At 43.0% G+C, this 25,923-nt stretch overlaps 1 protein-coding gene across 3 annotated transcripts in view; it reads left to right on the top strand.

The window, feature by feature from the left end:
* Nucleotides 1–25,923, top strand: part of otud5a (OTU deubiquitinase 5a) — a 102,069-nt gene that overhangs the window by 65,759 nt on the left and 10,387 nt on the right. For all 3 annotated transcript variants that reach the window (XM_060932415.1, XM_060932414.1, XM_060932413.1), the window contains exons 3-5: nt 12,268–12,332; nt 12,419–12,575; nt 16,027–16,175. In XM_060932415.1, the coding sequence (XP_060788398.1) occupies nt 12,268–12,332; nt 12,419–12,575; nt 16,027–16,175 (371 nt within the window). The remainder of the gene's footprint in view (nt 1–12,267; nt 12,333–12,418; nt 12,576–16,026; nt 16,176–25,923) is intronic.

The raw sequence follows: 25,923 nt of genomic DNA, 5'->3' as shown, positions 1-25,923 counted from the left end.
AGTGGAAGAGCAGTTATGAAGGTGTGAGAGAGAGACAGACATGCAGAGAGAGACACAGACAGAGAGAGAGCTGCAGAGAGAGAGACACACAGATGTGCAGAGAGGGAGAGAGACACAGATGCAGAGAGAGAGAGACAAACCGAGAGAGACAGACACACAAAGACCGACAGAGGGAGAGAGACACAGAGCGAGAGAGAGACAGACGCGCACAGAGATGCAGAGAGAGACAGGGAGATGCGGAGAGAGACAGACAGACCGACCCAGACACGCAGAGAGAGAGACAGACAGACAGACACACAGATGCAGAGAGACAGACACACACATAGAAAGATGCAGAGAGAGGCAGAGAGAGAGAGAGAGATATGCAGAGAGGGAGAGAGAGACAGACACACAGATGCAGAGAGAGAGAGACACACAGAGAGAGATGCAGAGAGAGAGACAGACACAAAAACAGACAGAGGGAGAGAGAGACAGAGTGAGAGAGAGACAGACGCACACAAAGAGATGCGGAGAGAGACCGACCCAGACATGCAGAGACAGAAAGACAGCGAGACAGACACACAGAGATGCAGAGAGAGAGACAGACACACAAAAACAGACAGAGGGAGAGAGACACAGAGCGATAGAGAGACAGACACGCAGAGAGAGACAGGGAGATGCGGAGAGAGGCCGACCCAGACACGCCGACAGGCCGACCCAGACACGCAGAGAGAGAGACAGGCAGAGACACAGATGCAGAGAGAGAGACAGGCAGAGACACAGATGCAGAGAGAGAGACAGGCAGAGACACAGATGCAGAGAGAGAGACAGGCAGAGACACAGATGCAGAGAGAGAGACAGGCAGAGACACAGATGCAGAGAGAGAGACAGGCAGAGACACAGATGCAGAGAGAGAGACAGGCAGACACACAGATGCAGAGAGACAGGCAGATGCAGAGAGACAGGCAGACGCAGAGAGACAGGCAGACGCAGAGAGACAGGCAGACACACAGATGCAGGCAGACGCAGAGAGAGATATGCAGAGAGGGAGAGAGAGACAGACAGAGAGATGCGGAGAGAGACAGAGAGACCGACCCAGACATGTAGAGACAGAAAGACAGCGAGACAGACACACAGAGATGCAGAGAGAGAGAGACACACAAAAACAGACAGAGGGAGAGAGGCACAGAGCGCGAGAGAGACAGACGCATGCAGAGAGAGACAGACACAGTTGCGGAGAGAGACCTACCCAGACATGCAGAGACAGCGAGACAGACACACAGAGATGCAGAGAGAGAGAGACACACAAAAACAGACAGAGGGAGAGAGGCACAGAGCGCGAGAGAGACAGACGCATGCAGAGAGAGACAGACACAGTTGCGGAGAGAGACAGAGAGACCTACCCAGACATGCAGAGACAGCGAGACAGACACACAGAGATGCAGAGAGAGAGACAGACACACAGCGAGAGAGCTGGAAAGAGAGGGGGACACAAAGCAAGAGACAGACATGTGGAGTAAGAGACAGAGCGAGACACACAGCAAGAGAGACACAGGGGGAGAGAGATGGAGACACAGAGAGAGACAGATGCAGCGAGAAATGCAGAGAGACTCACAGATGCAGAGAGAGAGAGAGACAGAGTATTTAGTGATGCTCACTCTGCCATCTTTGATCTAGTACTGTGACCCATTTAGGGGGGAATTTCACCAGGATGCACATGCGCCTACGTGCGTGAACAGCACACACATTTTGTTATGTGCTAGCAAACAGTGTGTGGATTCTCTTCCTGTTTGTCAAAGCTGTGAGATTATCTCCCCGTATGAACTCTTGATGTTTAAAAGCAGCAGGTTTGTGTTTGCGTCCTTGTCGCGGTTCCCCCTAAAGAGCGACGCCTCGGGCACCACGTGGCCTCTCTAACTCTCGTGAGACTCTCTGGATTCATGATTTGCCTTTCAAATTGAGGTCGAAATTGGGAAAGAACAAAGGCAGGTGTTTATGATCACAGATGAGTCAGATTCATGTAAATGTCCCGCTGTGCAGGGAGGGGAAGGACAGGGGGGTGTCCCTGCCTGAACCAGATCGCACCCACTGCTCAGCTCGAGTCAACCAGCGATCCACACACCTCAGCGTTATGAATGGAAACAACAAGTGGAGCGGTGTAAATACCCAACTCCAGCCCTGACTGGGAAGTGAAAGAAGTCAGAAATTCCATGCTGTTCTGCGTCACTCTACCTGCCTGCCATCTGCTTGCTCTTTAATGCCCAGAGTTTCATTTCTTACATAATCGCACACCTGATACAGCGCACTTTCTTGGGGCTGGTGATGAGCTTCCTGAATATTTCTCTTCACATGTCACATGCTTCAAACCAGATCAGCAAGTGTTCAGAAATGATGAATTGCCTTCGAGCAGAAACCTTTTTTAAAAAAAAAAAATGTATACACAGTAATGTGCAAAAGTTTTAGGCACATATAAAGAAATGCTGTCGACCAAAAAATGGCTTTTAAAAAAAAAAAAAATGAAATGGCTGTCTCACTCGCTTCTTAATTCTGCACCAAAACCCAGCAGCCTTCATTCCGTTTTCTTTTTTAATCTGAAAAGTGCTCTCTTATGGAATATACTGCTCAGAAATCTCATCTCATCTCGTTATCTCTAGCCGCTTCATCCTGTTCTACAGGGTCGCAGGCAAGCTGGAGCCTATCCCAGCTGACTACGGGCGAAAGGCGGGGTACACCCTGGACAAGTCGCCAGGTCATCACAGGGCTGACACATAGACACAGACAACCATTCACACTCACATTCACACCTACGGTCAATTTAGAGTCACCAGTTAACCTAACCTGCATGTCTTTGGACTGTGGGGGAAACCGGAGCACCCGGAGGAAACCCACGCGGACACGGGGAGAACATGCAAACTCCGCACAGAAAGGCCCTCGCCGGCCACTGGGCTCGAACCCAGGACCTTCTTGCTGTGAGGCGACAGCGCTAACCACTACACCACCGTGCCACCCTGCTCAGAAATAAACTTTTTTTTTTTCTCTCTCTAACACTTAAAGGTGCACGATGTAGGATTTAGTGGGCGCGGTTAGCAGGTATGGAGTGTAGCATTCATAAACGTTTTCCCGAGTGTATGTTACATACCTGCAAGTATGAATCGTTGCGTTTTCATAAGCTTAGAATAAACCCTTGAGAACTACACAGGGAGCGGGTTTTCTTTCACAGGTCCCGCCATGTTGCGCCACAGTGTTTCTACTGTACAGTAGCCCAGAACGGACAAAACCTCTGGAGAGAGTCTTCCGTGCTTTGCATTTTTACAACTGGCAGCGTGAATCTGGAAGAACGCTGACGAATGGGTTACGAGTTTTCGCTAATGTTGGGTGACAAGTTTGCAAACCCAAATTTTGAAAAATGGAGGATTGTATTTATTATTTAGCTCAAGAAAAAGCAAGGGTGTGCGACTGGAAGTACTGACAGCCATGGTACGTTCTAATACCTGCTTGGAAAGGCAGGGGGATTTAGTTGGTTGTAATCGCAGTACTTGTCATCGTCGTCGTCCGCTGTCCATCACTAGCGATAATGACTGCTTCATTAGGATGTGCAGAAATGCAGATGGGCCGCGAGGCCTGCACCAGAGCGACAGAGTCGGCATGGAATGTCTGGCCTCGTGAGCTCTCGCGTACTATTCTCCTCTCCTAACGAAGCGCCTTGCACACTAAGGTAAGACGAACGATGTCGTGTCCCCATCGTGTTGCCTCTCTGGACCTCCAGACCTGATGCCAAATGGTGCACAAAAGTGCTACAGGCCTGACCTGGTATGGAAGTTGCCCCGCAGTGACAACTGACTTGCCGAGTGATGCCATCCATTGACGGTTTGAGTGGCTGTTCCGCATGCCATCTAGTGATGCGCCATTGACCCCGTTGGGTTCATCCGCCTCATCGCGCTGAAAAGCGCCCTGCTGCCAGCGCCTTATTGGTGATTTTTACTATTTAACCCAGGCAGGTGCAATCACTCCAGGTCAGAGCGGACCTGGGAGCAATGGTGATTAAGGGGTAACTCCACTTTCCCCAATACTCAAGTCTTCCTCGACCTGAGACTCACCACCGGTTGCAGTTTAAAGTCATACCCAGGACTGAATCTTGGTACTAGATGCTAGTGGATTTGACATCCATCCGCCCGCCCGCCCGCAGAGTCGCGGGCAAGCTGGAGCCTATCCCAGCTGACTATGGGCGAGAGGCGGGGTACACCCTGGACAAGTCCCCCAGATCATCGCAGGGTTGACGCACAGAGACAAACAACCATTCACACTTGGTCAATTTAGAGCCACCAATTAGCCTAACCTGCATGTCTTTGGACTGTTTGGGAAAACCGGAGGAAACCCATGCGGACACGGGGAGAACATGCAAACGCCACACAGAAAGACCCCCGTCGGCCTCGAACCCAGAACCTTCTTGCTGTGAGCCAACAGTGCTAACCACTACGCCACCGTGCCGCCCTTGGATTTGACATAGTGTACCTTTTTTAATTTTATGCTGTAAAAATAACGAGCGTTTGGAACGCTGAAATGTTTTTCCACTGACTCGATAATGTCGGAAGTCATAAAATGGAAATCTATAACAAAGTTTGTATGGGGGGGGAAGGTGCCAAGACTTTTTTGCGCAGTACGGTATATTAAATAAATGATCAATTCTCATTTGGTCATAGCGTTGTTGATTGATTTTTTCCGGAGGAGCAGCAGCAGCTCGGATTGAAGTTTCGACAGGAATTTGATCGGATTCTCAGCTTTATGTTAAAGTTGCTGTTTTAATTGTTTCTATAGTAACAACTTGCACAGAGACAGATTAAAAAAAAAAAAAGGTTTAATTGTTGATTTGACACTGGAGACTCCTTCCAGAAATGCTAAATAGACATCACACAATTCGAGGGAACGTTGTCGCAACGTTAGTTATAACAAGCCTTCAGGACCAAAGAGTCGACGCTTTCTGTTCTCTCTGTAACTTCGGATGTTTTTTGTTTTCTTATGTTATCGAGAGACGCTAGTGCCATTTATCGCTGCTATAATGCATTACAAGTCGTGAAACTTTCTTTGCAGACGTTCTACAAGGTTAAATGTAGCTATAAACGGTTATGACATGACATACGACGTGTGGTTCCTTTAATTTCTTGTAATCGTCGGTAAACTGGTGTGGCGGAGCGCCCTTAGAGCAGGAAAACGCTTCGGGACGTGCTGTCTTGGGTAAATAATCCACTTCAGTTGATGACTATCACGCCGCCGCGTCCTTTGAGGTTGTCCCTTAGTTATACTGTGGGATCATATGCACTCGTGTGATTTTAGTTGTTTTGTCATCTTGACCCTGATATTGTGGGGGTTTTTTTGGGTGATGGTTGTTAGTCTTCACTCCACTGACCTTCTCATGGGTTGACGTGACTCGGACGTAGTTGGATATGAAAAAAGAACCATTGTTGGAGGTTTTTTTTTTTCTTTGCTCAACTTGCCATCATAAAATCCCATTGTTTCAACAGCGTAACTGCGGCACAGCATCGTTCCTTTATTATTAGCTTGTAAATAGAGAAACGGGGCTTTTGTTTCCTGCTTGTGATTTTTATTATTTTTTTTCCTGTGCTCACACTGAAACTTGGCAAACCAGGTTTTCATAAAGAGAGAGGGAGGTCACCTTTTTTGTTTTGTGTTCCTCCATGTTGAGGTCTGGGAGTTGGAGGAGTTGTGGTGTTTTTCTTTCTTTTTCCTTGAATGAATTTTTGATTCCGTCAGCAGAATTTCGTCTCATTCATGCTCGGAGCAGAATAAAAACGAGCCGTGGTTTTGCGGTATAATGATGAACACGCCGACGTTGAAGGGTTGAGGAACTGTTTGATAGACAATGCAACGTTTTATAGATTAGGGTTTTTAGGAAGAAGAAAAAAGTCGCCTTTTTTTTTTTTTTTCCAGCTCGAGTGCTTTTCTGTGCTCTATATCGTGTCCGATTCTCGTTCTTGGTTGGCAGGAGTGGAGCATGACGTGGTCTTCTGCTCGTCTAGCTCATCCAAGTCACGGTTTTGACGTGTTGTGCATCCTGAGATGCTTTTCTGCTCACCACGGTTGTAAAAAGTGATTATTTGAGTTGCTGTAGTTGAACAAGCCTAGCAAGGTGTTTCTGCCGGCAGAAGTGATGCTCACTGGATTTTTTTTTTTTTTCATTTCTTTTTGCTATGCCTTTAAGAGACTGCTGTGTATGAAAATCACAGAAAATCAGCAGGTACAAGTGGACAGAATTCTGTGAAGTTGTCAGTGACTATGCAGTGTGAAATTTTTTTTATTTTTTTTAATAAAACAACCGAACAACCTAGATTGGGGGGGGGATTCTTGTGGACAGAGCGAATGAAAATACATCTTTTTCACGAATGACAGCTTTAAGTATTCCTTAGCTGTTTAAAAAAATGGGCAGATACATATATTTTTGGGAGAAAATATCGTTATTCAGAAAGATGCTCTTAAATGACAATTTGTTAGAATCGAGATGTTAATTTGTGGAAAATAAAGGGTGCCAATAATTTTGGTGGATGCCATGTGGGTGCGTTTTTTTTTTTTTTAATTAAAAAAAAACTAACTTTTTAGATTTTTCATCATTGTAGAGTGAAATGGTGGCATCACTTTTTTTTTTTTTAAATATTTTCAGCATGGCCGATGTAACTGGTTAACGTGCGTTTTTTTTTTTTTTTTTTTTCCAAGAAAGCTTTAAAATCTCACATCCGTTACTTTTCACTGTGCATACGCATGGCAAATTGATATTTTTAAACTTCCAGTCCTTCACTGGAACGGCTAAAAATAACAGAATTGACGCAGACACAATGTTTTTCGTTCAAAAATGCATGAAAAATCACTTGATTTTTTTCCCCCCCACAAATCGATGGAAACCCCAGTACCACATCAGGCGCTAAACTGCTCTTTTGAAAATGTCTTATTTTTTTAACGAGCCTTATTTGGAGGTGGAGTTGAGTGCTGCACTCGCTGCCCCAGTGTGTCACAACAAAAGTAGGCTGATGCCGCAGAAGAGGAAATTGACTAAGAGATTCTGAGAATGTCTGCGGTCGAGAGTCATGTGATATGCCGGAATGATCCCCGAGTCATTTGCATATGGCCGCATCGGGGAGGAAGAGGCGCGGCTTCAGTGAGGAACCTTCGCGCCCGTTTGTTTACATCTGCACTTCAGTTTACTTCTTTTTTTACTCATGCATAAATGAGTTGCATGGAGATAAAAGCCCACTGAAACTGACACCCGTGTAAGGAGCTGTATGAGCATGCAGCCATGCATTGCTGCAAGAGATGTTTAATAAATTACTGTCACTGTGTATGCTTTTAAAGATGGATTGATAGAGTTGCTACCTTTTTTTTTTGTGTGTGTGTGTGTGTGTGTGTCCAGAGTTCTTTCACATTGTTTCCCTCAATTTTATCTCCAACACTTGGAAGAAAATGGTTCTTCCTCAAGGCTTCTTCAGATCCAAGTCGACCAAAGTGTTTGGGGTTTTTTTTTTCTTCTTCTTCTTGATTTTCTAAATTTAATTTTAGAGATGATCCAGAAAAATGGTCAAGTGTCCATCCAGTCAAAAGCCCTTGAGAACAAACGGTTCTCCAGTTGCATGAGGTTGCCTTGAAACCTGAGGTGTTTGTGTAGTTGTGGTTAAAGCTTCCTGCATGCTGCCATGAAAATGTGGTTGGAGTTTGTTTACGAGTACAAGTCTTCATCTTGGCGCGAACATTGGTCCAACCATCGCAGGCTGTGCTAAGCGTCATGGATGTGCTGAGACACCGTTTAACGTGAACCTAATTCGGGATATTAAGTCACGAGAGGAACGATGCGTGTTCACGCGGTAGTCACGGAAACCGAAGACACTAAACGATGCCATCGACACTGCGGTAGAATGGACGGTCTTGGTTAGCTGAGGAAATGTCAAATACGAAGCTAATATCTGAGGAAGAGTTTGGACTGGTACGATTCCACAAGACCAGTTAAATGAAGTTTTCCCGCTTTTAATGTGACCTGTATAATTCAGCTGAAAAACAAACGTACAATAAGCTGGTTGCATAAGTGTGCACACCCTTAAACTAATACTTTGTTGAAGCACCTTTTGATTTAATTACAGCATTCGGTCTTTTTGGGTCGGCGTCTATCAGCCTGCCACATCTGGACTTTGCCCACTCTTCCTTGCAAAAGCGCTCCAAATCTGTCAGGTTGCGAGGGCGTCTTTTGTGCACAGCCCTCTTTAGGTCACCCCACAGGTTTTCAATTGGGTTTAGGTCTGGGCTCTGGCTGGGCCGTTCCAAAACTTTTTTGGAGTCACTGTCGTGCTGAAAGATGAAATTCCTCTTCATCTTCAGCTTTCTAGCAGACACCTGAAGGTTTTGGTCCAAAATTGACTGGTATTTAGAACTGTTCATAATTCCCTCCATCTTGACTAAAGCCCCTGTTCCAGCTGAAGAAAAACAACCCCAAAACATGATGCTGCCACCACCATGCTTCACCGTGGGTATGGTGATGTGCAGTGTTTGTTTTTTGCACCAAATGTACCTTTTTGGAACTGCGGCCAAAAAGTTCAACCTTGGTTTCATCAGACCATAACACATTTTCCCACATGCTTTTGGGAGAGTTGATTTTTTTTTTTTGCAAAATTTATCCGGGCCTGGATGTTTTTCTTTGACCCTACTTCATAGTCCAGACGTACAGTATGGAGAATACGGGAGATTGTTGTCACATGTAGTACACAACCAGTACTTGCCAGAAGTTCCTGCAGCTCCTTCAGTGTTGCTGTAGGCCTCTTCGCAGCCTCCCTGACCAGTTTTCGTCTCGTCTTTTCATCAATTTTGGAGGGACGTCCAGTTCTCGGTAATGTCGCTATTGTCCCATATTTTCTCCACTTCTTGATGACGGTCTTCACTGTGCTCCATGGTACGGTATATCTAATGCTGTGGAAATGTTTTTGTACCCTTCTCCTGACTGATAGCTTTCAACAATGAGATCCCTCTGATGCTTTGTAAGCTCTCTGTGAACCCTGGCTTTTGCTGGAGGATGCAACTGAGGAAATGTCTGAACTTTATTTGGGGTTAATCAGAGTCAAGATTCGAGATTTTTATTTGTCATATACACAATAACAGACACAGCGGTTTATTATTGGGTAATGAAATTCTTATTTTGCAACTGCCCGACCAAACTACGCTTACCAAAATAAAAAAAATTTTTATATACACACACTTTTTTTTTTTTTTATATATATATATATATATATATATACACACACACACACACACACACACACACACACACATATATATATATATATATATATATATATATACACACACACACGTGTGTGTGTATATATATATGTGTGTGTGTATATATGTGTATATTATATATATATATATATATATATATATATATATATATATATATATATATATATAAGTGCATATGGAATGCAAAATATAAAGGTAGAGTGAAAAATGAAGATAACATTTAAAAAAAAAGAGGCAAACAAGTAATTTTAATTGATGGTGGGTGTGAACCCAAAAAGACCGAATGCTGTAATTAAATCAAAAGGTGCTTCAACAAAGTATTAGTTTAAGGGTGTGCACACTTATGCAACCAGCTTACTGTATGTTTTTCCCCCTGACAGATTTGTTTTTCAACTGAATTTTACAAGTTATAGGTCGCGTTAAAGGTGGGAAAAGTTTTGAAATTTCTCGTGGTCTCGGGTTTTCCTGATTGTTTAAAAAATAAAAAATTTCACAGGGTGCGTACATTTTTATTCCCCCCCCAAATATCCGCTGTAATGCAGGCTGTTTCAAATCTACATTTTGGGTATTTTTCTGTTACGGCCTTCCACTTGCACTTACCCTGTGTCCGGAATCACGCTTATTCACTACTCCTTACTCACTATCTCGGGAATTCTACAGGGTGTTTTTAAAAAAAAAAAAAAAAAAAAAATCAATATAATTTCACAATCTAATAACTTTGCCAATTTTTGTTCAGTTGACTTCAAATTTTTACAGCATGTGTAGAAACGGGTCAAAATTTTATGTTTAATGTGTTTTTTACCTTTTGAGGTACAGAAATGCCATTCACTGGAAAAGAAAAGGCGTTTTGTGTGTCGAAGGCGGCGCACGTATCGAACATTTTGTGAAATCGTTCATGGAATCCACACACCTTTTGAATTTCTCGTTCATATTTTGAGGAATAAATCTTCTGTTGCTCAACATTTAAGCCTGTTCAGTTTCATTTGCCTAGATCATGTAGTAACATAATGTTTTTTGAAACACCTTGTATATACAGGACTATATTGTGAGCTCATTGGTAAAATGAGGACGGGTGGGGAAAAAAAAAAAAAAACACTTTCGGACGCTACTCCGCCACGCTGTTATATACGTCATTACCGTCGTTCAGTTAAAACATGCCAGGTCAGTCAGCTGGTGGGTTTTCAAAAATAATAAATACGTGTGTGTTTTTGTGATAAAGCCACATTATACTGAGCGTATTTCTTCATTACATTAATCAATACAAAGCACTTTGTGTCTGCTGCATCTTTCAGTTCTTTTAAATTAAGACTGAATACTTTCTTTCTTCTTCGTTGCTGCCTTTTATTAAATCACATTTGAGGCTTTTGATTGCTTCCTCTCTCTGCACGCTAACTTTTTTTTTTTTTTTTTTTTATTCTTGTATTTTTATCTGCTTATTTTCTATTCCCTTATTAATTTTAATTGTACTTGAACATCCGTTTTATAACTCGTTTCTTCTTCCGTCCATTAACTCCAACAATTCTTTTCCTTTCTCTCCTCTCTTTCAGTGCGACCGCAGTGCATGATGGTATATATTGCTTGATTTACAGACCATCGGTTGTACACTACTTTCCACAATGCATTGTGGGATCCTATGAGTCCACAATATAGGGTGTAACAATTCTCACTATACATTCGGACAGCACTACAAAATGGCGAACTCATGCTATAGAGATCTTGCAGTCACGTGACCGGGAAGTACACAACCGCCATCGTGTCGGTCAAAAACACCGCTGAATACTGCTGCACTCGTGTACAGAATGGATCAATTTCAACCGACGGACTACACGGCTCATTTTTCTAATGAACAGATAACTAGATATATGTCTAAAATAAACGATCTACAGATTTGTGACCCTTATGGCTTTCCGGACAGAGTTTTCACGACCGGATTTTGAACTGCCAGCGGAATACCCGGACGTGTATAATTACCTCATTAACTTTCCCTCGCTGTTCAGTGGTGAAGCACTGCGTGCTTATAAATCTCTGGACAGTTATCTCTACAGAAATTCAGGATTTGTCAGCGACTCTGATGTGGCATCTTGTAAACAAGAATCCTCATTGGATGGGTAAGTCACTTAAGTATTGAGTATAGCACTGACCAGCCGATTATAGAATAGAATAAGGTAATTCCAGTTGTAATTCCAAATCGTCCGTCTTGTTTACCATGGATCTGGCATTGGAGAGGTAGAGGCTTGGCAGTGGAGGTTTGAGTGGCTGTTTTCTGAGCTTAGTCAACAGGCCGCTCTGCATCCTCGCTTTTGCTTCGGCTCCCGGCGCCGCCTCCTTCGCTTTGCTTCCGATAACAATCCACGGAGACCCCTCTGGTCTCACTATCTCGTCCGGAATTTTTTTTTTTTTTTTCTCGTCCGGAATGTTGTGCATGCGATGGAAATCGCTACAAACCGTCATTTTCTGCTGGAAACCAATGTCCAGTAAGTCCATACGGTTGTAGTGGATATTGAAGTCCGGTACAGACGAACAACACGCAAAAATACACATAAACATAAAAAACGTGCACAGGTAGGGAGAGCTTGTAGCCGCAGCCGTTGTAGTAGAATTGTATATAGTAGGGTTTTCCAGAAGAAAAGGTAGAAGTAGAAGGCGGAATATGGCGTTTGACCGACAAGATGGCGTCTGTCACAATCTGGATCAGCTGTGACGTCACATGCAAGTGCTCCATAGTCCACTATATAGTGAGTGATTTCGGGCACGGCGTTAGTCTGTCCGTGACTGACTTCCTGTTTCGTTGATGTACAGAATCAGTTCATACACTTGTTGTTGGACAAACCGAAGAACTCCGTCACTTGGATGAAAGTGTATTGATGACGTTTCTCTGGTCTCTTAAGTCTGTGCTTAACGCGCCTAACGCATTTAAACCAGCTAAGAACTGGGATTTCTACTGCACGTTTAATTTGTGTGTGTGGGGTTTGTTTTTGTTCTCTTCCCCACTTTTCATAGCTGATCAAGTTTACGGAGACCAAGATATGCACGAAGTCGTTCGCAAACACTGCATGGACTACTTGGTGAGACTTACTTTTTTTGGTATGCGTTGGACCTACAATCCAGAAAAGTACAAAATTCTTATGATTTTTTTTTTTTAAATCCCCAGATGAAGAACGCAGACTACTTCTCAAACTATGTGACAGAAGACTTCACCACATATATAAACAGGAAAAGGAAAAACAACTGTCACGGGAACCACATTGAGATGCAGGCCATGGCGGAGATGTACAACCGGCCGGTGGAGGTGTACCAGAACGGCACAGGTGAGGACGCTGCTTCTGTGATGAAGGTTTAAATTTTGTTGTTGTTTATTTTGTGTTGTTGCAGGGGTTTTTTTTTTTGTTTGTTTTTATTTTGGGGTGCCAGTTTAGTTCTCAATAATGTTAGCATAACATTACGATTTAAACGACGAGTGGTTGAGCTTTACGAATATGGAATCAATTTTGTGCCAAAATGTTCATACAATACTTTTGAAATATCAAACAAAAACGACAAAGCAAAATACAAAAAAGTCAATTTTTTTAGACTGGCAAACAAATTATTTGTGTAATCATGCAAAATATCAGTCTCTTACTCTTCAGAAACCTTTGATTTTTGTTCCGCGTCTTTCTCAGTTTTGTTTGACGTAATTTATTTTGGTTGCGTTTCCAGCTTTCTCGTTTGCGCTCCCTGACTTTTTGCTTGCAGTTTTGGCACAAACTTCACGTGTGGGTGGGCTGTCCAGGAATGCATTCCCATTGGCTAACTTGTGTTTGACTGACAGCTACGCTCAGCGATTCCCCCGGAGGCTGTTGCGGCCATTTCCTACTCGGATTCTGGCAGACTGTTTGACGAGTGACCGATCCATTGACGGTAAACAAGGATCGAGTGGACTTCAGTGGCGACTATTGCCGCTTTTCCACTACAAACGCGGCTGAGCCGTGCCGTGCTGAGTTGGGCTGAGTCGAGCTGAGCGGGGCTGTTGGAGTTGCATTTCGACTACAACCGCGCTGAACCGTGCTGGCTGGAAGTGGGTGGACACATTGGGTGGAGTTAGCGAAAGTGGGTGGACGTCAGGTGATGTCGTTAAGCAGCGCAAACAGTGACATCAGTGAGCTTTTAAGCGGTAGTCTCACGACCCGAATAGTAAACAATAAACATGGAGTCGTTAGTGTTGCTGGTCTTGGTGCTGTGGCTTGTTGTCACCGACAACGCCAAAAGATACTGGCAAGAGCGTATAGATGAGGTGAGGCGCATAAGGCTTCAGAAATTCTCGTAATTCTTCTTCTTCCGGGTTTGCGGTGTTTACAGATCCCAGCGTGCTCGCGGGGCGTGTGTGGGCATGTGAGGACACTCCTCCTCACCAATCAGTACACAGGGGAGTGTCTGCTCACGCCCCCAGCCTCACTCGGCTCGCTTTGGCTCGCTTCAGCCCTACTCCAAAACGGTGCGAGTTTTAGGGGCTAAGCAGGGCTGAAGCGAGCCGAGTCGTGCTGCTCTTTGGTAGTCGAAACGCGAGCCGTGTCGGGCTGAAGTGAGCTGAAGCGAGCTGAAGTGAGCTGAAAAAGGGCCATATGATATTGAATTAATTCAACAAAGTGTAAGTGCGGGACAAATGTGTTGTATGTGTTGCAGTAGTGCACATTATGCAGGCGTGTTTAACGTTAGCAAGACAGCTATTATATTGGGTAGTGGAGCGAAGGCTAACTTTTGACTTGTTTATCTGCATAATGTGCACTACTGCAACACATACAACACATTTGTCCCGTACTTACACTTTGTTGAATTAATTCAATATCATAGTCGCCACTGAAGTCCACTCGATCCTTGTTTACCGTCAATGGATCGGTCACTCGTCAAACAGTCCGCCAGAATCCGAGTAGGGAATGGCCGCAACAGCCTCCGGGGGAATGGCTGGGCGTAGCTGTCAGTCAAACACAAGTTAGCCAATGGGAATGTATTCCTGGACAGCCCGCCCACACGTGAAGTTTGTGCCAAAACTGCAAGCAAAAAGTCAGGGAGCGCAAACGAGAAAGCTGGAATCGCAACCAAGTTAAATTACGTCAAACAAAACTGAGAAAGACGCGGAACAAAAATAAAAGGTTTCTGAAGAGTAATAGACTGATATTTTGCACGATTACACGAATAATTTGTTTGCCAGTCTAAAAAAATTGCCTTTTTTTTTTTTTTTGTATTTTGATTTGTCGTTTTTGTTTGATATTTCAAAAGTATTACATGAACATTTTGGCACAAAATTGATTCCATATACGAACGTGACTTGCAAAATAAAGTAAGTCTTGGTTGCTAATTAGGTTTTAAAAAAAAAAGCACGCAAAATAACATCGTGATATCTTTTATTTGCCCCGAATAGGTCAAAAAGTTATCATAGCAGTAATCTAAATGATAAACTGGCCGTTCATGTAGAAATGAGTTATATATCGCAATGACTAAAGGATCTTGCTGTGAATTCTGGCGAAATAAATAAATAAATGGCAAAACGATGGTTTTTGGACAAAATTCTTTTTTTGGGGGGGGCTTCAGTAGGCAGAGATTAAAAAAAAATGCCATACACACCCTGTTTTTTCACAAAATAGACACGGAAATGGGGTTTTTTTGTATGGTTTTTTTCTTTTTAATCTTTCCTTGACTAACTTCCTGCAAAGATCATGTTTATATTAAGGGTGAATTTAACAAACAGGGTGCTAAAGTGACGAACCATGCTCGCTATGTGCCATTTCCTCATACAGTGATGATGGGACACTGTGGCCAAAAGTTTCTGGACGCCTGACCATCACACTCGTGCCTTTTTTTTTTTTTTTGAATATTCCATTCCAGATTTAGTCCCACTTCATGCTCTTGTATTCACTATGAAGGATTTGGGGCGTGGCTGTGGGGATTTGTAGTCATTCAGGGCCTGATGATGAGGTTTGGGGTGCAGTTCATCCATCCCAGAGGGGTTGAGTTCAGTCAGGGATCTGCGCAGGACACTCGAGGAGTTCTACTCCAACCCGATCCGTCATCATACACTATTTGGCCAAAAGTACGTGCACACCTGACCATCAGACTGTTGCGACAAAGTTGTAAGCACACAATTTTATAGAAATGTCTTTTGTAGCAACGTTTTTTGGGGGAAAGAACCATATATGGGCATGATGGTCATGGAGCTTTGCTTGGTGCACAGGAGCATTGTCGTGCTGGAATAAGTTTGGACCGGTCAAGTCCAGCAAAGGGAAAACTGTAATACTGCAGCGTACAAAGACGTTGATTCAGTACAGTTGTGCGCGATCATGCTCATATATGGGTCTTCCCCAAAATGCTTCGAACTTTGTGGTAACAGTTTGAGGAAGAACCCCATACAGGTGTGGTAGTCGGGTGTCCGTATACTTTTGGCCACGTAGCGCGTGATGACTGACTGATCAGTTTAGCTTGGCTATTGTGTAAGAGAAGATAAAAACAGAACAGCTTGTGCCATGACACATCAGGAATTTGCCGTCTGTGCTATTGACACAAAAATAACCATGCTTCTGATCCTTATCTGCTGCAGGTATGCTGAGAATTTCTGATCTCTATCTCAGCAGTACTTTGCACCAAGCCTTGATGTTTACTCTTTAAATAGATTTATTTTTTTTCCATTTTCTGGGTGTTTTGGGGGGGGTGTCCCAGTTTTGAATAATATGAGAGATTTCTGCATGTTAAGTTGTTTTTGTTTTGTTTTTTTTTCTACCTGTTTTGCAGAACCAATCAACACGTTTCACGGGATCCACCAAAATAACGACGAACCAATCAGAGTCAGTTACCATCGGAACATTCACTATAATTCAGTGGTGAACCCGAATAAAGCCACAATCGGAGTGGGGCTCGGACTTCCTGCCTTTAAACCAGGGGTGAGTGAGGAGGGTTTATGCTGCGTTCGAATTAACTCGGAATTACGTAATGTAAAGTAAAAGGAAAACGTGTGCGCGCGCCTTCATGGAAGTGTTTTTTTTACGATGTTTCTCAAAACTGAACTGAACGGTCAGTGTTAGACTTTCAACCAACTAATGTGTCTGCTGATGGAAGGAAATACTACGATAAACTTATTTACAGGCCTAAAGTCCTACTTGCTTTACTGTTGAAAGTGTGAGCAGTCATGTTGCTGTGACATTTATGTCCTGAACTCCGAGAACAGGGACACCTTTGTGACTTTCGGATTAGGAATTCCACGTTAAGTGGACCTCGGAAATTCCGAGTTATCTGAATGCAGCAGGAATCTCAGTATCAAGTCTTTTCTCTTGAGATTATAGTATTGGGTCACACTTCAGGCCCTGAAGCACTGAAGTGTGTGGGGAGGGGTTTTTTGTTTGTTTGTTTTTTCTGTCTTTAACCCATTAAAGCTAGACGGCCTTTCGATTTCATAAAATGGGTGAAATTTAGTTCCATCTCAAATTTGGTCGTTGTGATCGGTTTGTTTCTGTAATATCTCTCAAAATATCAGGCCGTTCTGTTCTGTGGCTGGGAAGTTATTTAATTAGAGGGGATTAAAGCAAATAATGTGCATGAAATCGCTCGCTTCGTGCAGTCAAGCCGACAGAGGAAGTGTGTGTGTGTGTGTGTGTCTGCATGCATGCTCAGGTTTGCCTTTGACCGTGCACGGACAGTTCCATTATTCTGTTGTTAAACGAACAGCTGATCACACCAAGCTGCTCGCTGACCGCCAATATTTATTTATTTATTTATGTATTAGCTTGGTCCTGCGTTTCCTTTCCTTCGTATATAACATAACGTCTTTTCTTCTCGCTTTCTTTCCGTTACTGTCGTCGGTCTTTCTTTCACGTTTCATTCGCACACTCGCGTCCTCCATTTTTCTCTCCTGTTTCAAATTTGTATCCCACAATGCCTTGCGTGAACGGGGAAAGCCCATCACGTCCTGCATGACGTGTAGTATCTTGAATTGCGTCATGGTGAAGCAGGAAAAAATAGCGGAGAATTTAGGGCCATGTGACCCTAAATTCATTAATTGTTCCATTAAAAAAAAAAAAAACTAATAAAAATTTTGGAAGTCTGTGATTTCGAATTCAGTAGCTTTCGGTCCACTAAAGAAAAATAACTTGGGGGGGGGGATTCTTTTTATGACGGACGCTTGAGGAATCTGAAAGGCAGTCTAGCTTTAATATGTGGAAATTGTGGTTCTGTACTTCAACCTGGTTTATACTTGATCAGAACTGCTTCGGAGAGCTGAATGAATTGAATTTCTGAAATCCATGAGTGTGGGTTTTGGGTTTTTTTTTTTTTTTCCCTTCTGAATCTGAACAGTGAAAGGATTGTAGCTGTCCGTTAAACGAGTGGGCGGAGCAGTAAACAGCAAGGAGTGATGGGTGAAATCATGCTTTTGTCATCTGTTCAAATTAATTAATTCTGCCCGTGCTTTGACTGAGGATGTCTAAGGATTTTGGTCTTTTTGTTACAGTATTATCTGATTTTTAGATCTGCATCATCTGCTTGTATATCTCATCTCCGACTTAATCTGATATTACACTGGGGGGAAAAAAAATTAAATAAATTGGAGCAAGCTTACAAATTGACGCTTTTAACAAGAGACAGTCGCTGCATTACTGTCTGACAGGTTAATCACAGTGATGCAAGCTAATCATATCGTAAGTATGTGTGAGCTCACGTATGAGGAAGAAGGCAGATAGCTGTTTGCAGTGTTTGTTCCACTGCCCTGTGACGCAGCATGAGCAGCAGATTCATGTTCTAGAGCAGGGGTCACCAAACTTTTTTTTTTTCTCTGGGGGACACATTGTCGTTCCTGACTGTGATGGGGGGCCGGGGTCGGGTCAGCTATATAACGTAGAATTGCATGACCCAGACAAATATGACCACCAGCAGGCCTCATTGTGTAGTGTATATATTTGTTTATCTTTACTAGTGGTTTGCAAAAGTAGTAATCGAGTCTTCACACTTGATTTTAATTTGAAATACCACAGATATTCCATTTATTTATTTTCTAATAAAAATAACATCAAAGCTGTCAAGGTAAGAAACATCTGCCTGGTTGAGGTGATTGACACTGGCAAAGGTGATTGGAAAATTATAAATTCTAGGTAGGCCTGTTGATATTATTAATAAGATTAATAATAATTGTGTGCAGCACTTAATAAAGGTCAAATAAATAGGCCTATAAAATAAAAAAAAAAAACAGTGAGATTATAATATGAGCAATAGATCACAGCAGTTGTGCTGTGTCCCGCACGTCATTGCTCTCATCCATATGGCCGAAGCAAAAAACTCGAATTCTGACGCTTTCTCATTCAGCTGGTCATACACGTTGTCCCCCAAATCTTCGGTTCGCCTGGTCATAGTAGGTGCGGAGAGACTCGCCGCGTTGAGCGCATCCTTCTTGTCGGGACACACTTCCTCGGCCACAGCAAGCATGCATACTTTAACAAAGTCCCCATCAGTAAACGGCTTTCCATGGGTAGCGAGTAGGTGAGCTACCTTATAGTAGCCTGGCTAACGCGACTTCAAAGCTCTCCGAGCATTTGGTCTGGCCAAGCTATTAAGCCAAACCGTTTCCCAGAGCCCGTGGTTGACCCGCCTCCCTGAAATGCCTCAGTTTGCTACTGGTCGAAGCCAGAAAAGGCTGTGACGAAGCTTAAACCAATCACATCACTCTTTCCTCTGACGTATGCAACGCGACGGGGCTAACTGGTAGATTAAACTCTTACCGAAGCCGGTCGGGAGCAAGGCGAAAACGTCCTTCCTTTCAATAAATACCTCCAGGGCTGCGCTTTGCTCCGTTTTCAATGAGAACTTCCCGTTGAATGCTTTCAATACAGCATCTATGCGTAATAGATGCGGAAGCGTGAATGAAGCGCTTCCGGCATAGATTCTGTAAACAATCTATGGCTTCCGGTCGCAGTTCTACTGCGTCACTGCCTTGAACACGCCTCTACTCAGGGCCGTCGGAGATGCTCAAAGTTGATTGGTTCCCGATTTTTCGGGAGCTTGGAAATGCTGTAGATAGCCTGCCTGGCCAGACTAAGCTCACAACAGGCCCTCGTGTTGCATCACGCTTAGGATGGGCGGGCCCAGGCTAACCTTATAGCTAGCTCGGACAGCAGCCTGGTTGATCTGGGTTTGGCGAAGGAATACATTCTGTTGTGCAGCCAGTTCGCATTTCATCCTCCGAATCCTGTCTTCTCTTGTTTGCCCTCGCAAACTATCATACTCTTTGTGGCGGGTTTCGGAGTGACGACGCAGATTATATTCTTTGAAAACCGACACACTTTTTTCTTTACATACAAGACAAACTGCACGGTCCTTACACTGAACGAAAAAATAATCGGCGGTCCACTGTTCTTTAAAAACGCTGCACACTCTGTCAACTTTTCGCTGACCGCTAGCCATTTTGCTGTCCTGAACACTGACAGTGCTCTGCGCGTGCGCTGTCTGTCACTGCTTGATCGCGAGCATATGACGAAAATTCGGAAAATATGAACAGTTCATTTTATAACTAAATGTAAATTTTAATTGATGAAATCAACAAAATACAAGATGCAGACATGTTGTTATTTACCAAAAAACAATTAAAAAAAAAAAAAAATAGGCCATGACCACTTTTGGGGATTGCCTCATAGGGCCGGTTAAAGTGGTGAGGGGCTGGGGGCCGGCCAAAGGGGGGTGGCGGGCCGGAGTCGGCCCGCGGGCCGTAGTTTGATGACCCCTGTTCTAGAGGAAGTGCATGGAGCCTTCGTGCTCGGTCCTTGAGAGTAGTCATGTTTTCAGTGTCGTTAGCCAGTGGGTGGAAATGAGGCCTTCGTCTACCTTTCTGATGCCTCCAAGCTTGGGTTGGATTCGGTCTCAGTTGTTTGAATATAAACACGTTAAACAAGCGACAGCTCTTTCAGTCGGTAAATGAGGAACAAAGACGAGATCAAATCTCACACGTCACATCACACACAGGATCTGATTTGTTTTAAAGAGGAACTGAAGGCAAATTTTTTTTTTGATTATCAAATTCTATTTCTCTCATTTTATTAAATATCAGAATGCATTTTTGATCACTATTTTGTCGCTGCTATAGCAAGTTATGAGTGTTTGAAATACGCTCTGTAATATATCAGTCCGTATGTCAAAGCAATGGGCGTAAAAAAGATTCGTCGAGACCTGTGCGAGACATCGTAGGACGGAAGTAAAACGTACAGCGGAAATCAAAGCGACCAACGTCGTCAAAAGACGCGCGCGCCCTCTTTCGAATGCTGACGTGATCAAGCCGGAAGTTTTGTTTGTTTTGATAGATCAGGAAAGTTTTTGGAAAAAGTAGGCATTAATCGTCATTTAAACTCATTTTTGCGCAATACTTCGTTTGGAGAACAGTTTTCAAAATGGCGGCGCTGACACTTGACATTTCGAAGTCTCGCACAAGTCTCGTGAAGATCGCGTGGATGAGCGACGCCTGCCGTGGACCAAATGAACTAAATTCAACACGGCTAAAAACCGAACAGGCTGCTAAGTATAATATTTAATTGCAGTTAGTTGCCGATACGAGTCACGATATAAGGTTACTAAAACCAGAAACCTAATCGAATAATACATTAAGAAATAAAGCAAGTTTAAAAATGACTTCAGTTCTCCTTTAATGACATCCTACTGTGTTTAATTTGCATGTGTTTAACCTTAATTGGCAGGCTGATTGACTCCAAGACGTGAATGAGTATCAAGTACATGTTTTTAGTCACATAAATAAATCTCAGCCCGATAATCAACCCACCTGTCTGCCCCCTCCTCAAAAAAAAAAAAAGTTTGTTAAACTGACAGTAAAGTGGTGATGCTTCACTTTCACTCCAACTCTCCGAATGACTTGTTTTTGTGATTGTTTTGACATGAGCAGCGCAGATGCAGATTTGTTTCTCTCAGCTGTGGGCGAGCGAAAAGCCGACTCACACCCCGCTTCCTCAAGAATTAATCTCTGATCATCTCAGAGTAATCTCCTTAGCAGGTTATACAACATGATTTTGAGCTTGGTGTGTATTTTGTTGTTTGTTTTTGTTTGTTTGTTTTTTTCTTAAAACTGTACAGGTTCTCTGTGCATCCTGGAAAACCTGGTAGTTTGTAGATTAGCCGGGAATGAGACGATGGATAAAATTTCTTGGAATGTTGATGGGTGTTAAGCCACAGAGATCAGAGCAGAATCGGATCTACGTACATGAATCTCTCTCTCTCTCTCTTTGAGATCAACGCTTGCATGACATAAATAACCTCGTAATCTGAATTCCAGACATATTCTTTGGGATCATTTATTAGCTCAGGTTTTTCAACGTGTGGAAGCGAAGGTAAAATTAAACCTCGTTATGTAAAATTGGACATGAGCAGTGTTTTTGAACGGAGCTCCATGCTCTAATACTTTTGATCCTCATTTGGAGGAAAATGAATCTGACCCAAGCCTATCTGATTCATTCGATTTGATTTTTAATCCCACTCTGGGCTACGTGGACTCGTACACACACTCTGCTGTCTTATTTAACTTCTGCAAGACGTACGCTTATTTTACATAGCCATGCTAGTTCAGCCAATTTTCATCAGTTGGCTTGCATTCTCTTTGAAATAATCTAGATACTAAAGTTGAAAACACTGCAGTCAAAAGTGAATGCTTTTATTGTTGCATTCAGGTTTTTAATTACATGCAGCATTTTAGGTATTTGAGGTCCGTATCGTGAAATACCATGACCGAGGTCTTGAAAGTACTGAGCGAGGCCCTCCGGGCGGAGGTCAGTATTCAAGGCCGAGGTCACGGTATTTCACCATACGGACCAACCTTAAGCTGGTAAATAATATATTTATTTTTTTCTTTCCCAAATTCTAACAGAAAACGAGAGCGCCCGAAAGGGAAAACCGAGCCGAGCCGCCATTTTGAATCCTCATTCATGGCTGTAATGCAAATGGCTTCCTCCTCGGTATACAAGTGCACTTCCATGGCAGGAAAAAAAACTACATTTTGCTGCCTATGTAGTCCCCTATTTATACAAAATTGAGTCATTCAGAATTCAGTCATGTTTTTGCTCCGTTTTAGCAAGTTAGAGGTTTTTAGCTTTTTCCTGAAATATTTTCTTTTATTTCTTCTTCCTCAGGGTAGTAAAACTCGCTTTCGCTGTGAACACTGTCGTTATCGCTATCCATGCTGTAAAATTAATGCTATTCTCCTGAGAAATGCTGGTAAAAATGTATAAGATTTTTGATAATCTTATAAAAAAAAAAGATAAATGTTGACAAAAAATGCTACTATGTTTGTTGTGAACAAGCGAGTCGCCAGAGCTCCGTAACTGGGGTCCGTATTGTAGGATACAGACCCGCTCGCCAGCCAATCAGAGCGCAGGATTTGATGGAAACCGGACCACAAAAAAATAACATTTGTTATTAAACGCAGAATTTTATCACACATTTAAAGCTTTCACCTTTTGTTTTGTTTTTTTTCCCCCTCATTTACGCACTAGTGTCTTCTCACTTGATTTTGTAATTCTTACACTTCCTGTTGTATTTTTTAAGCCTCTAAAAGATTTCCTATTCACTCGATGTGCTCACAACATCGGGAATAATAATGTAACCACTGAAGAGCCATTTGTCGTGCACTTGATAGTGAATCAACAGATGAAATTTATCCACAGGGAAAAAAAAAAGACTCCAGTAAGGCCCTGGTCACACTACAGCTCGCGATGGGTTTGTGAATACTTGGCGGTGGAAAGATTGGTAGCGTCGCCACCGATCGTGCAATGCACGGCGACCGTTCTCAAAGCTTCGCAAGTTGTTTTTTGGTGTGTCTTCACCTCGCGAGTGGCCAAAAACGTCACAAATTTCAATGCGTGTGAGAAAATTTGGTGACGATGTTTGTTTTCGTCTGCAAACTAAGCACCGATGGGTTTGGGAATACTTCCCGAAGCTCGTGGAAGCATCACCACGAAAACACCTCGTTTTCATCGATAGCCCGTTGCAAAGCATCACGAGCTGTAGTGTGATTGTAGCCTCAGAGAATGTCATATCAGGTTTGGGATACGTTCTGTTCACTTATTTTATTTAATCTTGAAAGAAAAAAAAATTTGAGGTGTAGATCATGCGTTTATTCAGAGGGTTTTCTCGTCAGGCTTGATTTTTAAACCAAAAAAAAAAGTTTTCTAGCAAACTGTTAAAAAAATATATATATATATATATATATATATATATATATATATATATATATATAGGGGGGCGTCGTGGCTCAGGTGGCTAAGGCGCCATACCATAAATCCGGGGGACCCGGGTTCGATTCCGACCCGAGGTCATTTCCCGATCCCTCCCCGTCTCTCTCTCCTGCTCATTTCCTGTCCTGTCTCTACACTGTCCTATCCAATAAAGGTGAAAAAAGCCCCAAAAAAATATTTAAAAAAATATATATATATATCGTTTCATTGTGCATTTATGTTTAGTCAAAGTAAATACGGTCCTGTACAAAGGTCTTAAGCCTAGGTCACAACCGGACGTACGATTTTTTGGCCATGCGATTTTTGGCGTTTCCCAAATCGCTGCCTTTTTTTTTGTTTGTTTGTTTGTTCGTGGAGAAAGACGCACGTTGGCCGCAAGTTTGTCTTGCAACCTGAAGAAAACGTAAGCGCCCGTAGAGTTTGTTTGACATGACAAAGAACCTCTGCGGCCGGTCTACGGCTCGAAAATCAGCACGTCACACGCGCGCCCTCCGTGCGTTTCTTGCGTTTTTTGCACGTAGACCGGCCGTAGGAGCACGTACGGCCGGTTGTGACCGAGGCTTTCGTTGCATGTAAAGAAATGCTGTTGACCAAAAGTGGCTTAAAAAATAATAAAATTAAATGTTTCAATGTTAGAAAAGGGTACTATAAGCAGTAATAAATGAAACAATCAGTATTTGGTATGACCCGACCCTTTGCTTTAAAAAAAAAAAAAGTCTCCGGTACAGCGAGTTCAGTTTTATGCGAAAATGAGCTGTAGGTTTTACTGAGCATCTTACAGAAGCAGCCACAGTTCTTCTGGACACTTCGTCACACTCGCTTCGGAATTTTGCACCGAAACCCTTCATTAGGTTTTCTTTTCTTAATCTGAAAAGTGCCTTTTTTTTTTTTTTTAAATGGAATATGCGACTTAGATTAGATAGAACTTTATTGATCCCTCAGGGAAATTAAAATTCCAGCAGCATCATTAAAGGATAAACAGAGAATAGAAAATAGAGAAAAAAACTTCTAGATAAATGAAATTCTTTACATATGCAAATATAAAATGAATAAGATATGGGGAAAGAGGGGCAGCAGGAGAGATATTGCACATTGTCCAGTATTGCTTATGGTCAGGCTAGGCTCCTGCTCCTTCCCGTCCTCCTGTTACCCCTCCTCCCCCCCAGAGAGGAGTTGTACAGTCTGATGGCGTGAGAGACGAAGGAGTTTTGAAGTCTGTTCGTCCTGCACTTGGAAAGGAGCATTCTGTCACCGAACAGGCTCCTCTGGTTGCTGACGACGGTGTGCAGAGGGTGACTGGCATGAATTGCAATTTCGTTCAATTCAGTCGCATTTTACCAGAGTTACGGCATCGTTGCCAGCAGAGGATATTGCGCTCTCCGAGCACTCGTTCTGATTCGCGGTCGTAGTTATTTACGTGTCCGAGATGCATTTAGGAGACGATTTAATCCAGGAGTCAGGGAGTTAATCAGAATCAGAGAGTCGGCAGTTCTTAATAGGATCAGATCTTCCGACTCCCTGACCACCTTCAAGCGCAGACTGAAGACTCGCCCAGCTCTTCAGGCTGCACCTCTCTTCTGCTTCCGTCCCCACTGTGTCACTACGTTTCAGTCTAGACCAACCCAGGTTGTGTACCGTCTCGCCTGCGTATCTGTGAAGATGCTCAGTCATCCAGGTACATAGTAACCTGTGGTTGGTAGAAGAGAGCAACTGGACTTGCTTGAAAAGTCTTGAAGACGTTTCGCCTCTCGTCCGAAAGACATCCTCAGTTCTGTCTGTCTAATAGGGAGTATCAAGTACAACCCCGATTCCAAAAAAGTTGGGACAAAGTACAAATTGTAAATAAAAACGGAATGCAATAATTTACAAATCTCAAAAACTGATATTGTATTCACAGTAGAACATAGACAACATATCAAATGTCAAAAGTGAGACATTTTGAAATTTCATGCCAAATATTGGCTCATTTGAAATTTCATGACAGCAACACATCTCAAAAAAGTTGGGACAGGGGCAATAAGAGGCTGGAAAAGTTAAAGGTACAAAAAAGGAACAGCTGGAGGACCAAATTGCAACTCATTAGGTCAATTGGCAATAGGTCATTAACATGACTGGGTATAAAAAGAGCATCTTGGAGTGGCAGCGGCTCTCAGAAGTAAAGATGCGAAGAGGATCATCAATCCCCCTAATTCTGCACCGACAAATAGTGGAGCAATATCAGAAAGGAGTTCGACAGTGTAAAATTGCAAAGAGTTTGAACATATCATCATCTACAGTGCATAATATCATCAAAAGTTTCAGAGAATCTGGAAGAATCTCTGTGCGTAAGGGTCAAGGCCGGAAAACCATACTGGGTGCCCGTGATCTTCGGGCCCTTAGACGGCACTGCATCACATACAGGCATGCTTCTGTATTGGAA

Source organism: Neoarius graeffei, chromosome 10 (assembly GCF_027579695.1).
Source record: "Neoarius graeffei isolate fNeoGra1 chromosome 10, fNeoGra1.pri, whole genome shotgun sequence".
NCBI lineage: Eukaryota > Metazoa > Chordata > Actinopteri > Siluriformes > Ariidae > Neoarius > Neoarius graeffei.
Note: the sequence above shows the minus strand (reverse complement) of the source record. Positions and strands in the feature narration are given on the sequence as shown.